This window comes from Ricinus communis, chromosome 6, assembly GCF_019578655.1.
Source record: "Ricinus communis isolate WT05 ecotype wild-type chromosome 6, ASM1957865v1, whole genome shotgun sequence".
Lineage (NCBI taxonomy): Eukaryota > Viridiplantae > Streptophyta > Magnoliopsida > Malpighiales > Euphorbiaceae > Ricinus > Ricinus communis.
Window position 1 is genome coordinate 24,304,233 of NC_063261.1, and position 21,502 is coordinate 24,325,734.

Below are 21,502 nucleotides of genomic sequence, written 5' to 3' on the forward strand. Positions count from 1 at the left end.
CAAAGAAGATAAACTTATTTAAGGGATTTTTAGAATGAATTAGTTTGATTTCTATACAATACCGTGTCACTAATCAATCCCTTTCATGGCATTGAAAAAGGGATTTTTAGAAAAGAGTTGCATGTGCAAGTGAACCCTACATCAGTCCAAAACAGTTTACATAGGCAATATTGGTGCTACTTGGGATGATATAGAAATCTTACCAGTCGGTCAAAATGGACAAGTTCACTAAATTACTCACTCTTTTTTCTTTCTTTTCTTTTTTCCATTAGAATCTGAATACTAGAATCTCCCATTTTATAGATATTATTAGAGAGAGAGAGAGACCAGAGATGTCAACTATGGTTCCAAACTCCATCAACATTTCCACTACAAAAGATAAGGAAAATAGTGCCATAGATCCTCCACTTGAACTTGATGCTGGAGCTTTGTTTGTCCTCAAATCAAGAGGTTAGTAATTTATGTAGATATCTTGACTCTAAACAAGTATAACAAAATCAATTTTTGAAGGATGTTCAGACCCTGATGGACCAACAGTGCAATAAAAGGGGATAACCTTTTTTTTTTTGCTTTTTTCCATTTCAAGGAGATTAAGGTTAACCGTGAATTGTATGTAAAGTTGAAAATCGCAAGATCATGGTTGCACTGTGGATATCATTTAACAACATCAATTGTTGGTCCAGTGATATTCAGTCTTCCTTTTGCTCTAGCCTTGCTAGGCTGGGGACCCGGACTTGTATGCATAACTCTTGCTGCCTTGGTTACTTTCTATTCATACAATCTTCTATCTCTGGTTTTGGAACACCATGCGCAACTTGGCAAGCGCCAGCTTAGATTTCGAGACATGGCTAGAGACATTCTTGGTGATTACTAAACCTTAAATCATGTGTCCTTTAGAAATTTCATTACCAAAACAAGTCAATTCTATTTACAGAATAGTTTTATTTTTATTTTTGATTAATCGGCTCTTACCGAAGTTCGAGACTTCATATTCTTGAAAAAGACTCCAATATTAATTGAGCTACATACGATCTTATTACAGAGAAATTTAAACTATTTTTTATAGTTATAGCAATTTTTATAGTTATAGCAGGATGGAATAAAAATATGAAAGGTTTTATATGATACTTGAAGCTTTATAAATTTTACTTACCGGTACAAATTACTTGAACTATATAGTACTTGAATATGACAGGACCCAGATCGGGCAAGTATTTTGTGGGTCCACTTCAATTTGCAATATGCTATGGTGCTGTTATTGGCTGTACTCTCCTTGGAGGGCAGAGCCTAAAGACCAGTATCTCCTATCAACTGAATTCTCAGTATGAATGAAGCTAAGTAACTGCTAAATTCATGTTCTTATTTGATACTAATTGCAGTTTATTTACCTCCTATACAACTCAAATGGAGAAATACAACTATACCAGTTTATAATTATTTTTGGAGGTGCAGCATTATTCTTGGCACAAATGCCATCCTTCCATTCTCTAAGGCAAATCAACATTGTCTCCTTAATCCTTTGTCTTGCTTATACTGTCTGTGTCACAGCTGGTTCTATACATATTGGTATGAATTCACAAGAGAATTTCATTGTTACAAGTTGTATATAGTTTATGTTTATATTTTAGGTTTATTGGCTTTTGCAGGAAATTCTAAGAACTCGCCTCCTAAGGACTACTACATAAATGGATGTAAACAGAATGTATTTTTCGGTTCTATTAATGCAATTTCAATCATCTCTACCACATATGCAAGTGGAATAATCCCTGAAATACATGTTTTTTTCATTCATTTATTTCGATTAAATGAATCTGGGTAAATAGTATAGGCTTTAGCTAAACAATTTGTAGACTGTTTTTCTCTTTTTGCTCTTTGACATATGCAGCTTGACAAGGTAGAACTACAAAACTTACAGAGAATTTATATTGCAGGCAACTATAGCTCCTCCAGTGAAGGGCAAGATGTTCAAAGGATTATGCATATGCTACACAGTCATAGTCACTACATTTTTCAATGTAGCTATCTCTGGTTATTGGGCATTTGGCAATCAGGCTAAGGAAACAATTCTCACCAATTTTATGGATGATGGCAAGCCATTGTTGCCTACTTGGTTTTTTTTTTTTATGACCAATATTTTCATCCTCATGCAACTGGTTGCTATAACAGTAGTAAGTTATATATAATAAATTGCATATATAGTCTAAACTTTACCTTAACATTAGTTGCAGCTACAAAAGATTGAATAAATAGTTATTATGGAAGAATGCAGTATATATATATATATATTTATATATGCTTTCACCATCTAATTAAAAGACAAGTTCTTCCAGATTTGCTTGCAACCAACAAATGAATTGTTCGAGAAATGGTTTGCGGATCCAAAGATGGATCAGTTCTCCATCCGCAATGTCATACCGAGGTTGATTTTTCGATCATTGTCAGTAATTATAGGTACTATGGTAGCTGCAATGTTACCATTCTTTAGAGACATCATAGCACTGTTTGGAGCATTTGGATGCATACCTTTGGATTTCATTTTGCCAATGGTGTTCTACAATGTAACTTTCAAGCCATCCAAACAAAGCCAAACGTTCTGGATCAACACATTGATAGCAGCAGTTTCATCAATTTTGGCAGCAGTTGGAGCAGTAGCATCAGTTAGACAAATAGTTGTTGATGCCAAGACATATAGCTTATTTGCTAATATGTAATATTGATGATATATATATATATGTGTGTGTGTGTGTGTGTGTGTGTGTGTGTGCTTAGCAATTCTAATTAAACAAAAACCTGTATATATTATTTTTTCTGGTATTTTGTTTATGGGCTTTCTTAATCACATTGTATTTATATAAATTCTTGAACATGATAATAACATAATTGTTGGTTTAGCCAATAATTTTAAGAAATGGGTAGAAATTTTGCTAATGGACTTTCTCTTGAAAATAAAAGGCGGAAAACTTGGTTAATGGACTTTCCCCTGAAAATAAAATATATCATTTTGGCTTAATTTTGGGAGTCAAGTTAGGAGTCTTGTATCTGTTGAGAAAGATTATGTCTTAAATTATATAAAGTTTAAATATCAATATTGTACTATTTGTGCTTCATGGTATGTTTTCTCTCATTTCTGTGTACATTTCTTTTGGATAAAATCACCCCTTACAAATCAGTGGTTTAAGAACCAGATCAGAGAATAAACCAGCTAAGTTATGATTCTTTATTTATGAGTATGAGTGCAGACACATTATTCTGAAGATCTTAATCAACAAATTTTGAATCCTGGTGGTGGATATGTCCCTAGACATTTGACAATTCAAACTTTACGGATTTCATAGCACCCCAAAACAGCTGGAATTTGCTATCTACTTGTTGAAAATTGCTTCCTCTCTTAAAAGAATGATTATCACGCCAGAGATAGGAGCATGATAGTGGTTTCCAAATAGGCAGTGGGGTGAAGGAGAACGTCAAATAATTAAGGAAGGATTGCAGGAATTGCCAAAGGTGGAGTGCTAATTATCCAATGAATGCTTCTTGACATTTCATCATTTGTAGGGGGGTAAGGGTTCGGGTTGCTAAATTATGAGTTATTTTTTCATTATTTTGGAGTGATGCTATTTGGTTATCAAACTAAATCTTAAGGATTTAGTTGTAATTTTTCTTTTTAAAATTTATTATTTATTGGTTTATCATTATGAAAAGTAATAAAGGATTGTGAAATATTTTAAAATACAAAGGTTTTAATATTTTTATTAGTGCATTTGAGTCTAAGATAGTAAAAATGACATCAAAATATGGTTCTAAAAAATACAATATAAAATTATAAAAAAGATGAAAGAATAATAAATTAACGGATGAGATTTGACGAATCATGTTATAAACACATTGAGTTCATCTCGGTATGATAAATTTCCTTTTTTTGCCTCGGAAGCTTTTTAATCAATCATTTGGTTCAAATATTCAAGTCTAAGTGAGGTGGCTAAATAATGTGATTGGGATGTAAATGGCTCTTCATTTCAATGAATATTCATTTGTGAAAAAGAAAAAGAAAATTCACTACTCAAACAAGGTGGTGGACACAGAATTTAGGCAAGTGTGATAACTATTTTTTCCTCCGAATATCCCCAAGAACTCCTCCCCATGTTAATTAAAACAGTACCCTATCACTAAGAGCATATCAAGTAGCACATCAACTCAATCAAAACCAGCATATATCACTAAGAGCATACCGAATCTGCTTCCACCATTGTATAGATTTCCTAAAATTTTATTGGTTTATTTATTTAGCATGATTACTACATTAGGCCCTAAAATATTTTCCTTTTTCGGCCGAGTCCTTGAACTTCTTAAGATATTCTTAATGATTTAATTATTACTGCATTATTCCGGATAACGTATTCAAAGTTCACCTTTTTTCTATATATAACCTTTTTTTTATACCTTTTTCATTAATGTTTTATAACCCAATTTAGGGGAAAATAGAAAAGAAGGGAAGATAAAATTAATGTGAATAACAAAAGGAGGTAAAAAACATGATTAATTTAAAAAAATATAAAATTTAAATTAGATTCTTTTCTTATTTATAAAAAGGCCAATACGTGAAGAACTACGTAAAAGAGATAGTCATTTACACTTGCTATATAGCCGATGATTAAGACATGTCACTCTCAAAAATAAAATCTCTTGCTATTTAATTTGAAATGTGTTTACAATAAACAAATGATAAAAGAAATTAATTTAATTGAAAAAATTATATATATATATATATATAAGATTTGAAGTATAGCGTACACTTCAACTCTACTTTTACTGGACGGTTAAAAGCATCAAATCTATAATTTCTGGTTCTTCATTTAAATTTGGTAATCTTTTTCCTTTGATAATTGAGAATCAGACTATTATTTTTCTCTTTTCAGAATCTATCATTTCATTTGGAATCTGTTTATCGGGAATCTATCATTTCATAGACTATAATTATACAAGCAGCTCCTACTCAATTACACCCACAGAGAGAGAGAGAGAGCCAGAATCCATGAACATTTGCACAGCAAAAGACAAAGAAAATGGCAGCAGCATCGATCCTTCAACTGAACTTGATGCCGGAGCTCTGTTCGTCCTCAAATCAAGAGGTTAGTATGTTCTCAACTCTCAACTCTTAACAAAATCAAATCAATCTTTCTAAAGGAGATCAAGATCAAGAATTGCAGTAACTTGTGTGTAAAATTGTTTAAATTGCAGGATCGTGGTTGCACTGCGGATATCATTTGACAACGTCAATCGTCGGTTCGGCGATTTTCAGTCTTCCTTTTGCAGTAGCCTTTCTCGGCTGGGGATTCGGAGTTGTGTGCATAATTCTCGCTGCTTTAGTCACTTTCTATTCATACAATCTTCTTTGTGTGGTGTTGGAACACCGCGCTCAACTTGGGAACCGCCACCTTAGATTCCGGGACATGGCTACAGATATTCTTGGTGATTATTACTAAACCTTTGCTTAAAAGTTACGTTTAACAGCTTAATACTGTTTTTTTTTTTTAAAGTAAGAATCACACAGGTGACAAAACAAAAATGTCCATTTAGTTCAAATCGAACCAAACCAATAAAAACCGATTCAGTAAAACATTCTTATACTCGTGCACTTAAAAACTAAAAAAAATTATCATTATGAAAAGGTTTTAATTTAATAGATATTTGAATATTAAATTTTTTTAATTTAATATTTAATGTTAATGATGAAATGATAATAATCAGAAATAAAATATGTTAATATCTTGTCATATTATATAAATTATAAAATAATATAATATATATTATTTTATATAAAAAATATTTTTTAAAATAGAATTTAAAATTTTAAAATTTATTATAATATAAAATTTATTTTTTTATTTACTAATGACTTAAAAAAATTTATAATTAGGCGAAAGATTTTTATAATTATGTAAAACTATTACTATATAGAGTATTATTAGAGAAAGTTTCACTGTAATTATAACTTTTTAAACAAAAGTAGAAGTTTAACCGAACCAAAATCTAAGGATGAACAAAGTAAACTGAATCATTTTGATTTGCTAACTGTAAGAACAATTCGAACCAAAAGAAAAAACTAATTAGAACAGGGAGAATTATGACAGGACCTGGATGGGGCAAGTATTTTGTGGGTCCACTTCAATTCGTAATATGCTATGGTGCAGTTATTTCCGGCACTCTTCTCGGAGGACAGAGCCTAAAGGTCAGTCGTCTCCGATCAATATCATCAACTGAAATATGATTTGTTATTTCCTTTTCTTATTTATTTTACACAATCTGCAGTTCATTTTCCTTCTCTGCAACTCAAATGGGAAACTGCAACTGTACCAGTTTATAATTATTTTTGGAGGTGCAATATTATTGTTGGCACAAATGCCATCCTTCCACTCTCTAAGACATATCAACTTTGTCTCATTGATCCTTTGTCTTGCTTATACTGTTTGTGTCACAGCTGGTTCTATACATATTGGTATGAAATTTATTACTAGTAGTTTTTTTTTTTAATTCATTTGAGTTTCATGCTTAATTAATAATAGATATGTAATTTCATGGCTTTTGTAGGAAATTCCAAGAATTCACCTCCCAAGAACTACTCCAGAGTTGGATCCCAAGAAAATCGATTTTTCGATTCTATTAATGCTATTTCAATCGTCTCTACCGCATATGCCTGTGGAATAATCCCTGAAATACAGGTTTTTTATTATTCTATTTTGTTTAAAAGAATTTAATACAAAGTGGAAGGTAGAGAAATTCATTTATATTGGTTAATTTTTATTTTTTTTATTATTATTTCTGATATAAATTTATATATTAAGTAGCAAATTAAATAGAACTATATATAATTTATAGAAAGGAAATTGTTAATTTCTGTTTTCAGGCAACTATAGCTCCTCCGGTGAAGGGCAAGATGTTCAAAGGATTATGCATCTGCTATACAGTGGCAGTCACTACATTCTTCAGCGTAGCCATCTCTGGTTATTGGGCATTTGGGAATCAAGCTAAGGGAACAGTTCTTACCAATTTCATGGTTGATGGCAAACCATTGTTGCCTCCTTGGTTTCTTTTGATGACCAACAGTTTCATTCTCTTACAACTTGTTGCTATAACAGTCGTAAGTTATATTCTCTACTTTCTAAAATCTTGGTTTTTAGACCAAATCCAACTGATCAGTCGGGGTTGGATTACTCTTGAACTAAATCAATTTTCAATCTAATTTAGTTTAAAAATTCACTTATTTTACATTCAATAAACCAAATGAATTTCGTTTTAAATTTAATTACCAAAACTATAAACAGTATTAATGAATTTAGATACAAATTACTGTTTAGGATATTAAAATGTCACTAAAATTTTTTAAAAACTTATAGTATTAAAAATTTAAATTACGGGATCAATTTTAATAAAAAAAAGTTAGTGATTTGATATTTATATAATTAACATTTTTCAACCACAACTCATACGTTCCAAATATCTATATGTAATAATAAAAGTCTTATATTAGATGAAGACAGCCAATCAATTTGGCTGTGTCAATTTACTTATGCGCTCTTCGTCTAGTGTGCCACATGCCTTCCAAAATTAATTATTTATACACAGTTTCTGGTCATTCTACGCTAATAAAAACCCCCTTATGAGTTAAAACTTTTCTTTAGACTTAATGCTTAATTTTATTAGTGTGGTAATAGTAATTAGAGATAAAAATATTAATTTTTTATTATATTATATATAAATAAAATTTAAAAAATAAAATAATAATACAGTAAAATAAAATATAGTATAACATATATTTTTTAAAAATATTTATATAGATAATACTATATAAAGAAATTCTCTTAACAAAAGGATTTAAAAAATTTATAACTATTTGTATATAAAATATTATCATAGAAAGGTTTTATTACATATATCTCATGAGTCTAATAATACAAGTTATATGGCAGACATATTTGCAACCAACAAATGAATTGTTCGAAAAACGGTTCGCAAATCCAAGGATGGATGAGCTCTCGATTCGCAATGTGATACCAAGGTTGATTTTTAGAACATTGTCAGTAACCATAGGTACCCTAATAGCTGCAATGTTACCTTTCTTTGGAGACATAATGGCGCTACTTGGAGCATTTGGATGCATTCCTTTGGATTTCATTTTGCCAATGGTGTTCTACAATGTCACTTTCAAGCCATCCAAACAAACCCTGATTTTCTGGATCAATACATTGATAGCAATAGTTTCATCGACTCTGGCCGCAGTTGGGGCAGTAGCATCGGTTAGACAAATAGTTGTTGATGCCAAGATGTATAGCTTGTTTGCTGATATGTAGAGGGTCCATATCTAGTGAGTCCGGCAGTTGTTTTGATTCTTCCATAATTCAACACCAGTCAGTTTTATTTAATTTACTATTAATATTTCTGCGCAAGCTCCTTTCAAACTCACCTCCAACAATTACGTCTCATGGAAGCTACAATTCGAGACACTATTTATTGGATATGATCTCCTTGGATACACTGATGGGTCCAAAACTTGCCCACCGAAAAATCTGACTGAAAACAATACTGCCACACCAAACCCAGCTCATAACATATGGATTCGTCAGGTTCAACTCATTCTCAATGCCATTATTGGATCTCTCTCTCCTACAATCACTCCTTCTGTTGCGGGAGCTAAAACATCAAATGGGGCATGCACCATTCTTGCCAACACATATGCAAAACCATCTCGCGGACTCATCAAACAAGTCAAAAATATAAGTAACAGCTAAGACATAGTATTACTGCTAATACTATTTAAAAAAAATATTATGAATAAATTCTTAAGTATAAAGATTTTATTAAATTCTATTTATAAATTTAATTTTTAAATTATATAATAATAGCAATTGTGTAATGCACGAGTAAACAACTAGTTTTTTCTCTAAATTAATGATTTTACTTCTTAAATTATTTCAACTCGAGTTTTGGTTATTTCAAATCTCAAAATATTGTATATTTATATCTTTTAAGCTTAGATTATTTAAGATTCAACCTTTTTTCCAGTCTTATCATATCTTTTTAAGTTCAAAACCTATCAATTACCAATAGATTTTTTATAAAGAAAATTCCGAATAGATCTTAAATGAATCAATATTGGATTTTCATATTTGAGTCATGATTTGCTATCTCACTCTTTATTTGAGCAACCAAGAAAAGTAACAAAAACACTCAAAACATGTATATAAAACCCTAAATAATAAGTGCCCACGGTATATAATAATAATAATAATATGGAGATTAATCAATTTATAATTGAGGTGAATATCTAGGTTAATAAATTTGAAGATGATTCTATAAACTATCTAATTAAATTCCAAGCCCCACTCTAACTAACAGGGCCTAATTTTCCAAAGCGTAATTCAGCTGTTAGTCCTAAAATTTAAGACCACGCCCATGCATTCAACTGCAAGCCACCCCCAGCGTCAAACCTGCATTAATATTGCAAAAATAGATCAATTTTCTACAATAGCTTTCCATGGGAAACTTCAGTAAAGATATTTCATAATTAAACATCATAATTTATTAATTTCAATTTCAAAAGAATAGCCATTAAACAATAATTATAAGAATTAAAATTTTCCTTTTAGGGGGAAGTTATAAAGTTTGAATATTTGACCTCCTAATAATACGAGACAACCATTCTACCACCTTTTGAATTATGGATAAATATAACCCTCACATTGGTAATGAGGTTAATTCAAATTATATCAATGGAGAGATATTTTAATTTCTTGAATCCCTAATTTCAATTTTTTTTTATTTAAAAAAAAAAAAAGCACAATCCGTTTGACATTCTTGGTAGACTCATTGTTGAGAAAAGAAATTATTAAAATAAATTAAATATAAACACGAAGGCCAGCTAGAAGTTTATAAAAAAAAAGTCATTTTCTGAATAAAAAAGATCATTTTCATAAGATTTTTATTAGAAATTCATTTGTAACGGAAATGAAATCTTTAAAGATAGTGATGTAGTGTCTAATATTATATTAACATCTAGTAAGAGCTCTGAGAAACGGAAGTTTTGAGTTCAAATTCCCACTTCTATATTAGTTGAGATTTCATTTTTACAGCGGGTGTTTATTTATTTAATATAGTATATAATATTTTATAGAATTGCCTTTTAATATTTTAATATCATAACAATTTTACAAAAATATTATATTTTACATCAAGCTAACAGGAGTTAAAATAAACAAAAGGCCAACTATGTAAGCATTACTCTCATATTAATTAGTAAAAAGATGTTCACAAGGCTTTATATACAAACACCAGGAATGCCACTCAACACTCACCAGCAGGATCTATAGTGGACACTACTCTTTACATTTTACTATAGCTAAACAAAACATTAAGACGCTTATGCTTTTTTATTTTCAATTTAATATATTATGATGCTTAATATTTAATATAAAAGTTAAATATCATTTATTTTCTAAAGTGAGGTTATATGATTTAGTTTCTATATTTTTTTATTATATTAATTTTTTTTCAATTTTAATAAAACTAACTACTAGTTCTTTTGTGTTAGTATAAAGACTAAACTGGTAATTTAAAATTACAATTTGATTCTTGATTTTATTATCAAGTATCAGACTCGTCCATAATTAATCTTATTATCAAATTAGAATAAAATTTTATTTTCAACACAAATTAATTTTAGTGTCTAATTAAAATAATAAATTTAATATTTTCTTACTTATTTATATCTTTTATTTTTTTAGCATAATTTAATTCTAAAAAAAATTTAAACATATTGAGAACACTTATTTTTTTGTTTAATATTATTAAATTGTTTAATTTTAAATATTTAAATAAAATAAATACTTAAATTTATTACTTTTATTAGACACTAAAATTAAACTATATTAAAAATAAAATTTTATTCATATTAATCTCATTTGAATGGTTAATAAAAAATCTCATTTTAACACACAAGATTATCGTGATTTTTTTTTATTGATAGTAAATTTGTCAACTTGGTGTCTAGATTATTTCACTAGATTAAAACATGATCGTTTAATTTAATTTTTACTTTTTATATAATTTAACTATTATATATAATAAAAATAACAATAGAATGATATTTTCTAATTAGAAATATTTATTTTATATTAATAACTAAAATTAAATTATATAGTGATTTAATAATACTATTGTAAATATAAGTAGTTTTAAAATATTTAAACTTGTTTGAATTAAATTTTATTAAAATAAAAATTAAAACAAGAAAAAAATATTAAATTTATTATTTTAATTATACATTAAAATTAACTAATGCTAAGAATAAGTTGTTTTTCTAATTTGAAAATAAAATTAATTTTAGACGAGTTTGATACTTAATAATAATTAAATTTAAAAATAAAATTTTAATATTAAATTATCAGTTTAATCCTTTGACTAACACGGAAGGTGTAATGGTCAATTTTATTAAAACTGAAAGAGATTTTAACATAATAAAAAATATAGAGACAGACTCATATATTACACCAAATCTTAGAGATAAATAATAGTCAACCCTTAATATAAACATATTGAATAAGATTACATGTTAGAAAAAGTTTAAATATTATAAAAAAATAATTAAAATATTTATTAAATTGATAAAAATTAAAATGTTGAAGTAATTAAATGACTAAAAATACATTTGTATTATTGGGAACTTAACATAGTTAAATTTACTAATAAAATATAAAGCATATGGACACATGCGAATTTGTAGTCCAACTCACGGGCAAGTTAAAACTTAAAAGGACAACTTCAACATGAAGAGAAACAAAAAGAAAAGGAAAGAAAGAAGAGTCAATACAACAATAATGCATGCACTAATCACAGGAAATCTCATGGGCAATAATACCCATACAATATGCATAAAGCGCCAAAAGCAAGCAAAATTAGTTTAGACAAATAAAATAAAATAGGATATTGTTTTCATATCTTATACAGCAACCATGTGCATATATATATATATATATATATATATATATATATATATAAGCATGCTTAGTTGCAAAATCTAATGAGTGAAATTAACACTATTAAAAACATAAATTCATATACACATTCTCCAATTAACTCTCTTTTTTGTGCTCTACTCAATCCCCTTTTGTTGGATTAACAGGTGCTTAAGCAGTAATGGGGGAGTGATATGGAACCTCAAGTGCTTAATTGGCATTAGCCTAATTTAAAATTAGAAGCGCAAATAATCAAGAATAATTTAATAGGTGTCTTTTTTTTTCCCCCTCAATGAAACTAAAGAGGGGAATACTCCCTCAAGAGAAGACCGGCAAAATATAAACTAAATAATAGGAGTAGTCATCTCTTTACATTCGCTATAAAAATAAAAACTTATATAGTGCATGACAAAGAAGAGTACTCGAACTCCAGACCTCTCACTCCAAATGGTAAATACTATTGTCACTTGAAGTAGGTCTCAAGCGTGATCGGTATTTTTTAAATTATCTAAATTTGTAGTTTAATCTTTGTATTGTATTTATAATTTTTAGAAAAAAATTATGTTTAATTTTCTATATGTTTTTCCATTTTTATCGGGTCCTAAAATTGTGTTGTATTTATCCTTAAACTATAATATTCTTTTATACTAAAAGCCTTTTCGGCTAAAAATATAGAGCATAAGATATTATTAAATATACTTTCTTCCATTTTTCAACATGATATACAAGCAAATGTTCAACAAAGTTTTTCACCAGGTAGATTTAACGATCTCAACTTTTCTTATGCAAGTTTTCTTTTTGCATCCTTCTATTTTTTAGAATAAAACACTACTAAAATGATGAGTTTGGTAATATTTATGACTCAACAAATGCCGCTTAAGTTTTTATTTTCATACTTAATTACAATATAGGAGTTGAAGCTCTTCGATGGTCAAAGTATCACTATTCAAGAGTTATTTTGAAAAAAATAAAAAAAAATAAAAAGAATTTTTCAAAAGTTGAAATAATTAGCTAGAATTATTTAAAAATAATTTATACTTTTTTGTAATTAGGCTGCAAATTTATGATGAGGATGTTTATTAGTGTTGTTGGAGAATAAAAATATAGCTGGTTTAAGTGAAAAAAAAAATTGAAAAATATTCAGTTATAAGTCAAAATTGAATATCGATGATTAGATATTTATAATTTAGAATAAGTAACTAAATATTAATTTTTTTTTATAATCAAAATTCAATTTTGATTTTGATGATTATGGATAAAAATAACTTTAATAATAGTTGAAAGATATTACATTGCCAGTATATAAACCAAGAACTATTACCTCACTATCCCTTATTCTACCCACAATACTAATTAATATTTTGTAGTATTTTATCATTCTAGTATTTTTTAAATCAAATTAATTAATTTATATAGTTAATATTAACTATGATAAATTTAATTAATTGTAAAATTTATTAAATTTTTTGTCTTTACACTTGTTTATCCATTTTGAAATTTTAGTTGTAACTACACTTCGAACAATAATTTTATTTAAACACTTAATTAATAATTTTTTATTTTATTATCAAATACTTAAATAATTTTTTAATTAGCGCTTTTCTAATCAGCAATTCTCAACAACAATGCCAAACAAATCTGATATTTATTAATAATTTTTAATAAAGATATGTAATTTTTAGATTCATTGTATATTCAATATTAACTTATACAAGTATATTTAATCAATTAATTAATTAATTAATACTTCTAATTCTAAAAATGATATATCAATTGTCTTTTTATTATTCATTTATTATATTTAACTAATAATATTAAAGGAAATAAAAATACTCCAAAAATATTAAAAGTCCCACTAAAAAAAGTTTTAAAATATTAGATTTGATTACTATAATGTCACTTAAGCCATAAACTAAATTTCTATTATATATATATATATAATTTATTACTAGTCAAATCTTGTACATACATAGTTTTAAAAAATATTAAAAGTCTAATAAAAAATCATTTATAATCAAAATATAGAAACAATCCACGTATTGTGCTGCACGGGAGACTTGTTGGCTTTATCTTAGTACAAAACGTCAATTTTATCTACAATTTTAACGTTTTCAACAAATAAGTCCAACATTTTTAATTTTCAAGTTAAATGATCCAATTTTGGAAGTTACTATGGATTTAATACAAACTCTTTTTTAAATTAATTAAATAATCTAAATCAAGTATGTTAACTTTTATTGTTAAAAAAAATTATAAAATTCTCTTAATCGCATATGCTCCACTAACCACCGCCATATTTTAATCCTTTATTCCTTCGCTGCTACCATCACTCTCTCTACTTCTCTTTAATTAAGTATCCTACTGTTATCATTGTCACTACTTCAACCATGTATTTTCCATTAATATCACTGGCTAATATCAATCGTCCATTAACTTTCATCGAAGACTCCAAGATTTCAAGATTATAATTTGACAATGAAGGTGAGATCTCAATTTCTTTTCTAGTAATCTCCACTTCTCTCTTCAATTTTTTTCTTTCACTAGCCTCTTTCTCCTCCTCCTCCTCCTCCTCTTATTGTCATTAGTAGTAAGAGTGGACGGATCAACAATGAGTTTTCCGATTGACTTAAAGAATAACTCAATTTTATAAATTTTATACTCATAAATATCGATAAAGCTTTAGGATTGATTTCTTTGATGACTTGTGAATCTTTAGCCATTTTAATGGTTATTAAATATCGACAACAACATCCGTTTGAGAATTAGTGGTTTGTTAGAAGGATCAGAAAGCTATTATCCTTGAGACGTTAGGGAAGATCTCTTGTTGGTTGCATATGGAGGATAACCATGGCATCGAGGCAATTGATTTTGGTCAAAAGCATCTTAATATCCAGTAGCATTAAGGATATCAATAGTATTATGGGCTGGTATAATAATGGGTCTAGCAGTAGGATGAGAATCAAATTTTTTAATAATTAAAATTTTTATTAAATAAAAAAAATTAAAACTTTCATTAGATAAGAAAATATTATTTTATAAAATTTCCACCGACTTTCTGTCTAGGTGCATGTTTTATAAACATTTGATGCAGTCAAGAATCAGATCAATTTAGCCTGAGAATAGAAAAATCTGTGCTTAATTACTAGGAAAGTTAAAATTAGATCTATTTGACCTGTTTGACACAAGTCGAGGGGGCAAATTGACTCTTTGTCCTTTCATCTTGTATTTGACGAGTTTCGGACCTTCTTGTATTATGCCATGGGTAATTGGATTCCAATCGGACCTTTTTTCGGAGTTAGATCTGTAAAATGGCAGTTTCCGCGTGCTTGCCATTAATGATTGTGACGGACCTTCTTACCCCTGTCTTTGGTTTTGCATCTATTCCACTCCTTTTTACTTCCTTCTTTTTCTATTCACTATCCCAACTATAATTAACAAATTAACAACCCACAAAATTGAAGAATATTTTTAGATTAATCTTTCTCTTATATATATATATATATTCTCCAATAAATTTTTAAAATATTAAAATAATAAAATATCAATTAATATAGCAAACTCTTTTAATTAGGTATTAAATTGTATTTAATTGAGTTACTCGATTTTAACTTATTTAAAAAAATGTGCATCAAACTCAACTCAACTTTATGGTTGACAACTTGATTGGCTGTTTATATAATTATCATACAATATTTTGGGAAAATAATCTATATTTTACTATAAGAGAGTTTTTTTTTTTTAGAAAGTATTTTTTTTTTGTGTGCTTATGTTTTAGAAAACCATTAATTTTAATTAGATAAATATTATTAAAAAATAAATATAGAATAGAATTATCACTAGTGTTTGATGCTGATAATTAAATAATTTATCGATCCTAATCATTAAATAATTTATCGATGCTAATCGTTAAATAATTTATCAAAAATGTCTAAAGTGATTAACGATAATTGATATAGTAATTAATTTATATTTATGTGTAGATTTTATACATTACTTTTTCCTCATTAAAAAAAGTTTATATATATTTTTAAAACTAACTCATTCTTTAATTTTTTCCTAAAACATTTATAGAAATCTTTTTATTTTCGCTAATTTATAATTGTTATAGTTATTATTGCTACTCGATAAGACTTCAATCATCATCTTTTTTTATTGTCAAGTCAATAAAATTATTGACCTTCTGATGTCAAATAAGTATACAGACACATTGAATTAATTTTTTAATTACACCAAACACTAAGGAAAAGAAAAATATTTACAAAAATTCTTAAAATTATTTGTACAGAATCATTTTATTATGAGACAAATTTCATAATTCCTAAGCATGAATATTGCAAATGAAATAAAAATAAAAAGTAAAAAAGTTCAATGCTATCAATTTTGTGGTCAAATATCACAAACAATGATGATAGTTAAGAAAGAGGCACTTCTTCTGTAATCAAGCATTTCATACATGATTTTTTTAAAACTCAATCATTAAAATTCGCTTATAATACAATGCAAGTATTTCACTAATTATCTTATAAGAAAAAGAAATTTAAATTAAGCAACAAAAACCCAAGAAAAGGACAAGAACCCAACAAAAGACAAAGAAAGAATATGGGTAAGAAACATAAATAAGTAAAATTCAAAGGAGTAATAAAAATTAAGAAGGATAAGAAGCACTCACACATAAATGATTAAAGAAGTGGTGGGGATCTTTTTTTCTTTATTAAATTCTTTAGTATAATTTAATTTCACTCGTTTTCTCACTTTCCTTTCTTCTTCTTTTCTTTTCCTTTCCTTTCCTTTCCTTTCCATCTCCATGTGGCTGCAGTCTCCTGTCTGCTCTCTTTCCTAGCTACTTCCTCTTTCCCTTTTAAAAAATTAGAACTTCTCTCTCTCTTTTTTTTTTTTTTTTTTTTTTTTTTTTTCTTTTAGCTAATAAATTTAATAATTTTATTAATTATTCTCTTTCAGTTGATTCTTTCCTTCCATCTTCTCTTTTGTTGATGTGATCAGTAAGTTCTCTCTTCGTTTTTTCCCTTTTTTCTTAAATGTTTATACTGCTATTTTCTGGATTTGGATGTTAAGGTCTTAGTTTGGACTTTGGTATGTTGTTTTTCCTTTTTTTTTTTTTTTTTTGAGTTATGATTCTGTCATTTTTTTGTCAATTGTTTTGCATAAAGTTTCTATCTTAGTTCTTAGTATAATGAGATATTTGTAACGAAGTCATAATCTTGTGATTTTAGTTTTGGGTCTAGTTTCTTTTTCATGCTGATTGCTAAATCATTGGATTGGATGTTCATAAATCTCTGAAAAAGAAGAGAGTTCAAAAATTAAGTTCATTACTTTTTGAGTTAAAAGAAAGCAAGAGCAGGTTCAGTTGGGATAAAGAAAATTGTAGGAGATCAGGCTTTTGCTTTCTTCTTTTCAATGTTCTTATCGTATAAAGAATTCAGATTTTGTTTTGTCTTTTTATAGATATGAAGTTCTTAAATTAAGGATTAGAAGATTCTTTTTAATATACTCCCAATTTCAGTAAGTTGTTTTAAAGAGTTTGCATGATTGTTTAGGTCATTAATTCTTGGGTAGCTTTGGTGCTTGTATTTTGAGTTTGCTTTTGCTATAAAAACTAATTTTGATTGAAAATTTTGTTACCTGTTCATTAATTGCTGAAAATGATACTTGATTTGCAATAGTTACTGCATAATTAATTGCTTTGATTTGATCTAGGTGTTGGCTTATATTCATTTTTCTTTATCAATATCTTGATGCAGACTTTCTCGGGGTAAGAGATGGTTGCAGAATCGTGGTTTCGTGGTTTGTGGAAGATCCCACGTAAGCATGAATCTGGTCCTGAGAAGGTGGTAATTGGGGTTCTGGCCTTTGAAGTTGCTAGCTTGATGTCTAAGTTAGTCCACTTATGGCAGTCCTTGAGCGATAAACAGGTTTTAAGGTTGAGAGAGGAGATATCAAATTCTGTGGGTATAAAGAAGCTTGTATCAGAGGATGATGATTTCATTGTTAGTTTGATTTGTGCAGAGTTGATTGAAAGTATGGTACATGTTGCAAAATCTGTGGCCAGATTAGGGATGAAATGTTCTGACCCTGGTCTGAAGAGTTTTGAGCATGTTTTTGATGACTTGATTAAGCTTGGTACTGACACATATGGGTGGGAATTCTCATATAAGAAAATGGATAAGAAAGTTAAAAGGATGGAGCGTTTTATTTCAATTAATGCTACCTTGTATCAAGAGATGGAAATGCTTGCAGACCTTGAGCAGACCGTGAAGAGAATGAAGAGCAATGATACTGAGCCAGATAATATACTTGATTATCAGAAGAAGCTTGTTTGGAAACGACATGAAGTGAAGAATCTGAGGGAGCTATCTCTTTGGAATAGAACGTATGATTATACACTCCGTCTTTTAGTGAGATCACTGTTCACTATATTTAGTAGAATCAATTATGTGTTTGGCATTAATCTGATGGCTTCCTCTGGGAACTCAAAATTTTTGGATTCTGATCACATTTACCGGAGTCAGTCAGTTTCAGCGCTGTTGCAGGCTTCAGTTCACCCTTCAGAGAGCAATAGGATCCCTAGATTCTCTTCTGGCCCCCTTGGTGGGTATATTGCAAAATCAGGCCCAATTTCAAAATCAAATAAAGCCAATCATTTTTATTTGGGTCCTCTTGGTGGTCCAACAACAAAATCAGGTCCCATTTCTGGAAAGACTAGAAATGGGAAGTTCTTTTCAGGTCCTCTTGGAAAGCCAACAACAAAGTCAGGGCCGATTTCTGCCATAACTAAAGGCAGCAAGAAGCTGTGGCAGACTCCTCAGTCACCGGCCATACAGGAGAAGAAATCACACTCAAAACCGAATAGATTGACTCAAGTTGGACCTTTTAAAGGATGCATGGTAGCTTCCAATAGTTCGCCTATTGCTAATTGCTATATAAGATCCACTGCTGTTCAGTCAGGAATTCTGAATGAAGCCAAGGAAAATAACACTGACCAGTTTTCTCAAGGCAGCATTGCTCATACTATGCCATCAATATTCATTTCCCAGTTCAAGTTATTGTGTGCTCTTCCTGATACTCTTGGAGCTGCTGCTTTAGCATTGCATTATGCAAATGTTATTATAGTAATTGAAAAGCTGGCTGCCTCTCCTCACTTAATTGGTCAGGATGCAAGAGATGACCTATACAATATGTTACCTCTGAATGTTAGAAATGCACTGAGAGCAAGACTAAAGCCATACGCTAAAAACTTGGTTTCCTCAGTTTATGATACTACTCTTGCAGGAGAATGGACTGAGGCAATAGCGGCAATATTAGAATGGCTGGCCCCACTTGCTCACAACATGATAAGATGGCAATCAGAACGCAGCTTTGAGCAGCAGAACTTTGTTTCTAGGACAAATGTGCTCCTGGTACAGACCCTTTACTTTGCAAATCTGGAGAAGACAGAAGCAACAATAACTGAGCTTCTTGTTGGTCTTAATTACATTTGGAGACTTGGGCGAGAACTTAATGCAAAAGCTTTGCAGGAGTGTGCTAGTGGTAGAGTACTTGATGAGTATTTGGAACTGGATAACTAACATTTTCACCAAAGCAGGGTCAGTCACCATCATATTTCAATATCCAACATGACTGGTTTCAGGGTTTGTATATGGGTAAAACTCCCACATCAGGCAGATACAGGCACTTGTGGCTGGAGAAACGTATTTCATTTGGTGGATGTCGAGGAGATTAAGCCCCTATCTGGGATTTCCTGCACCAAGAGGCAGTTCTTAGTGAGTTTGAGGTATAGTTTGAGCTTCCAAGCACTAGTTTTATTATTCCTTTTGCGAGTGAAATCCCCTCTTTTTGGCCATTGAAAACAATGGCTTCCCCTATCCTTTTCCTCGTGAATTTAGTATAGCGTTATTAATTTAGCTGTTATTGATGATTTGTGTATAATATTAGCATAATTTATCTATATTAAGTGTAAATTTATCAGATTATGCGTTCAATTTAAATATAGTGGTTGAGCATGCTTCATTTTGGAATGAGATATGGCTCCTGATCGCATAGTGATACAATTTGAGGTGTAAATCAGGTCTCTGAAATACCATTCACATTTAGGTTCCATTCGGTTAGCTTGTTATGATTGCTTTACGTATTTATTTTGGCCCTTGTGTTTTATAGTGGCAAAAAGGAAGAAGAGAGGAAAAAAAAACAAAGGAAAAAGAAACTTTAGCAAGTAAACTACCCCTGCCTTTTTACTGTGATATATGCTAAGCAGAAATGAGATTTCATGACGTAGCTGTAGCATTTTCAGTTTATGCAATTGTCTTTGGTTGTACTATATCATTTTAGTTAATATGTGCTAGTTGTCCCCAATGTATAGCTTACTTCTGTCTCTCTATATATATGTAAAGAATGCATTTGCTTTGCGAGATCATTCTTGGCAGGTGTTTGTGCTAGTTTTAAACTACATTACAACCTTTTCTTACTCCCCATTGGTCAGATGTGGGAAAAAGTTTGGTTCGTTTGGCAAATGATCCCTTGTCCTACTGGCCTTTGGTCTCAGGCTCAAATCCTACTTCAGGTAGGTAAAGGTATGTAAAGTTTCTGTAATAGTATTGTTAATTTTTGTATCAATCGTATATTGAGTGCCCAAAAACTTACTCTTTCTGCACCATATAACTCTATTAGGTGTGCTCAGGTCTTATTTCTGCAAGTCTTCTGATTAAACTTAATTTATTTGCACTATACAATTCTATTAGACGTGCCCGCGTATTATCTCTACAAGTATTATGATCAAACTTACTCTATTTATACCATACAACTCTGTTAGACGAGTCTATGCCTTGTCTCTACAGGTTTGCCGATCATAGTTTCCAATAGGTATAAGCCCTTCGGCCTTTTCTAAACAAGCTAATCACATTGCACCGTCCAAAAAAATAAAAGTTTGATTCTTTTTGTTAGCTGTAATCATGTTGCTTCTTCTTCTGGAGTCTAATTAGTAGATGCTACCTTTAGTTTCACATCATGGCTGTTGACGGTGAAATAGGAACCCTTTAAAGTGTCACTTTTGGCTGCTTTGATATAATCCTTATGTTATCCACCAAGTGGGATTTTTCCTTTTTAGGTTGAATAGGATAATCATTGCTATACTCTTTGTGTTTGGTCAATGTTTTTCTTCTCCATTGTGGCACAAAAGAAAAAAGAATTAAAAAGGAGATGTTCACATTATGATAATTGCATTACTTTATATAAAGATTGAAAGTTGGAAATTAAAGTGGTCAGACAGAAATGAGTGCCACGTTTGGAAATTAAGCTTGGGCACTGGTATTTGCTCTCTAATCTGTTATTGATTGTGTTTGAGATTGATATTGGGAGGTGAAAAAATAGATTTATAATTTTTTATATATTAATAATAAATATAATTTTTGATAAAATAAAAATTGAGATCGGAAAAATTAATTTTCTGATTTCAATCCCAGATAACCTACGAGGGTATTCCATGA

The 21,502-nt window shown here is 29.5% G+C and overlaps 2 protein-coding genes and 1 pseudogene across 4 annotated transcripts; all 3 read left to right on the top strand.

Moving 5' to 3' along the window:
- Positions 1–198: 198 nt before the first annotated feature.
- On the top strand, positions 199–2,711 carry LOC8267810 (annotated as a pseudogene).
- A 2,095-nt stretch (positions 2,712–4,806) lies between these two features.
- On the top strand, positions 4,807–8,438 carry LOC8267811 (GABA transporter 1). 2 transcript variants are annotated; one of them, XM_048375405.1, is made up of 7 exons: positions 4,807–5,126; positions 5,236–5,466; positions 6,114–6,226; positions 6,307–6,493; positions 6,586–6,716; positions 6,902–7,135; positions 7,965–8,438. In XM_048375405.1, exons 1-7 carry the CDS (start codon positions 5,030–5,032, stop codon positions 8,343–8,345), a joined length of 1,374 nt encoding a protein of 457 aa, XP_048231362.1. In that variant the 5' UTR covers positions 4,807–5,029; the 3' UTR covers positions 8,346–8,438. The 2 variants fall into 2 exon arrangements, with proteins under 2 accessions (XP_048231362.1, XP_048231363.1); XM_048375406.1 differs by having other exon boundaries at positions 4,810–5,126; positions 6,129–6,226; positions 7,965–8,433.
- An 8,325-nt stretch (positions 8,439–16,763) lies between these two features.
- Positions 16,764–19,988, top strand: LOC8259331 (protein PSK SIMULATOR 1). Of its 2 annotated transcripts, none has more exons than XM_048375768.1 (2): positions 16,764–17,005; positions 17,765–19,988. In XM_048375768.1, exon 2 carries the CDS (start codon positions 17,783–17,785, stop codon positions 19,586–19,588), a length of 1,806 nt encoding a protein of 601 aa, XP_048231725.1. In that variant the 5' UTR covers positions 16,764–17,005; positions 17,765–17,782; the 3' UTR covers positions 19,589–19,988. The 2 variants fall into 2 exon arrangements, with proteins under 2 accessions (XP_048231725.1, XP_025015766.2); XM_025159998.2 differs by having other exon boundaries at positions 16,987–17,096.
- The last annotated feature ends 1,514 nt before the right edge of the window (positions 19,989–21,502 follow it).